This window comes from Sphaeroforma arctica, assembly GCF_001186125.1.
Source record: "Sphaeroforma arctica JP610 unplaced genomic scaffold supercont1.7736, whole genome shotgun sequence".
NCBI lineage: Eukaryota > Ichthyosporea > Ichthyophonida > Sphaeroforma > Sphaeroforma arctica.
In genome coordinates, this window is record NW_014032822.1 from 1 (window position 1) to 1,364 (window position 1,364).

The 1,364-nt window shown below is 44.4% G+C and overlaps 1 protein-coding gene across 1 annotated transcript; it reads left to right on the forward strand.

The window, feature by feature from the left end:
- Window positions 1-92: 92 nt before the first annotated feature.
- Window positions 93-737, forward strand: SARC_16279 (hypothetical protein; the record flags this gene model as incomplete). The annotated part of the gene is made up of 1 exon (XM_014289612.1): window positions 93-737. A coding segment is annotated over exon 1 (608 nt), but the record flags the coding sequence as incomplete, so codon positions are not given.
- Window positions 738-1,364: the final 627 nt, after the last annotated feature.

The following is a 1,364-nucleotide window of genomic DNA, read 5'->3' on the forward strand; positions in this document are numbered from 1 at the left end:
TGTACAAGCTTGTGCTTAATGAGCTATTTTTTACTTCCTGTTCGCAGCCAGCTTCCCATAATCGATTCTGCTAAGTTGCTCCCAATGGATTTTCTCGTGGAGTTGGTTCGTCGCGTTTGCGATGCCCCAATGTCTATGCCCGAACCAAAAGTTTATCAGAAATTACTCGACTACAATACAGCGTTACTGAAAGGCGTACAAAAAGGTCTACAACAAGCTAGTGCGACGTTGTTGGAAGTCAAAGGCAAACAGTCTTTGGAGACTGAAAGCGATAAGCCGCCTGGCGAGACAAAAAGTAAAACTTCTCGCAATCGAATATCGCTTCCCCTGGGAATATTTACACCAGGAAGATTGAGAAGATTGAAAGCAGGCACCAGATCCTTCACCGATCTTTCGGAACCTGTTGATGAAAAGGCAGACCCTCTGCAAGGTATCTCGTCTGCCAGCAGCACACATATAAGCAAACGAGAGCCTGGGTTACGGCTACGCAAGGGCCGTGATGAGGCTGTGTCGTCTAGAGAGAATTCAGATGATGCTTTCCAATTTAGGCTGCCTACAGACGATTTTACGCTTGGAACGGTGGGCGAATATACAGCCATAGCGACCACAGTGTCAGCAAAGAGCAAGGATCATGGGAGCGCGGGTGGCACTGCTGAGGGCAGCCCGGCGAAGGGCCGGGACGACCACATACTCAGCAAGCACAGGATAGAGGGCGGGTGCACGCTGGCTCAGTTACTGTATGTGATATGCCTGTTGATTGAATTGGTCGGTTTTCTATTATCGTTGTATTACTGACGACTGTCTGCCTTACTACGAATGTGAATGTTTGCTTCTCAATTGCTGTATGTGATCCGCCACTGTATATTGTCAAGATGTAGATGTAGTTATCGAGGTTTTTGTTTAGTGCGAACGCTTGCCTGCGCAATTTCCGTGTAGTCGCCATATGATCTGAGGGCATGGACATTCAGGAGGATTCGCACGATCCGTTGTCCTCGGGTGAACATAACCTTGCTGTATCACTGTATGTGAAATGCCTATTGAATTTTTATAGATCAAATATGTTCGTGAGTGAAACTATTTTAAACTTCCGCTGTGGTTTTACCCTGTTATAGCTAGATGCATTTTCCTCGGGTAAAGATGCTCTTGCCCTATCACTGTACGTGATATGCCTATTGAATTATTATATAGTTTATCATATCAAATTTGTTCATGAAGTGAAACTATTTTTAAACTTCCGCTGTGGGTTTACCCTGTTATAGCTAGATGCATTGTCCTCGGGTAAAGATGCTCTTGCCCTATCACTGTACGTGATATGCCTATTGAATTATTATATAGTTTATCATATCAAATTTGTTCAATGAAGT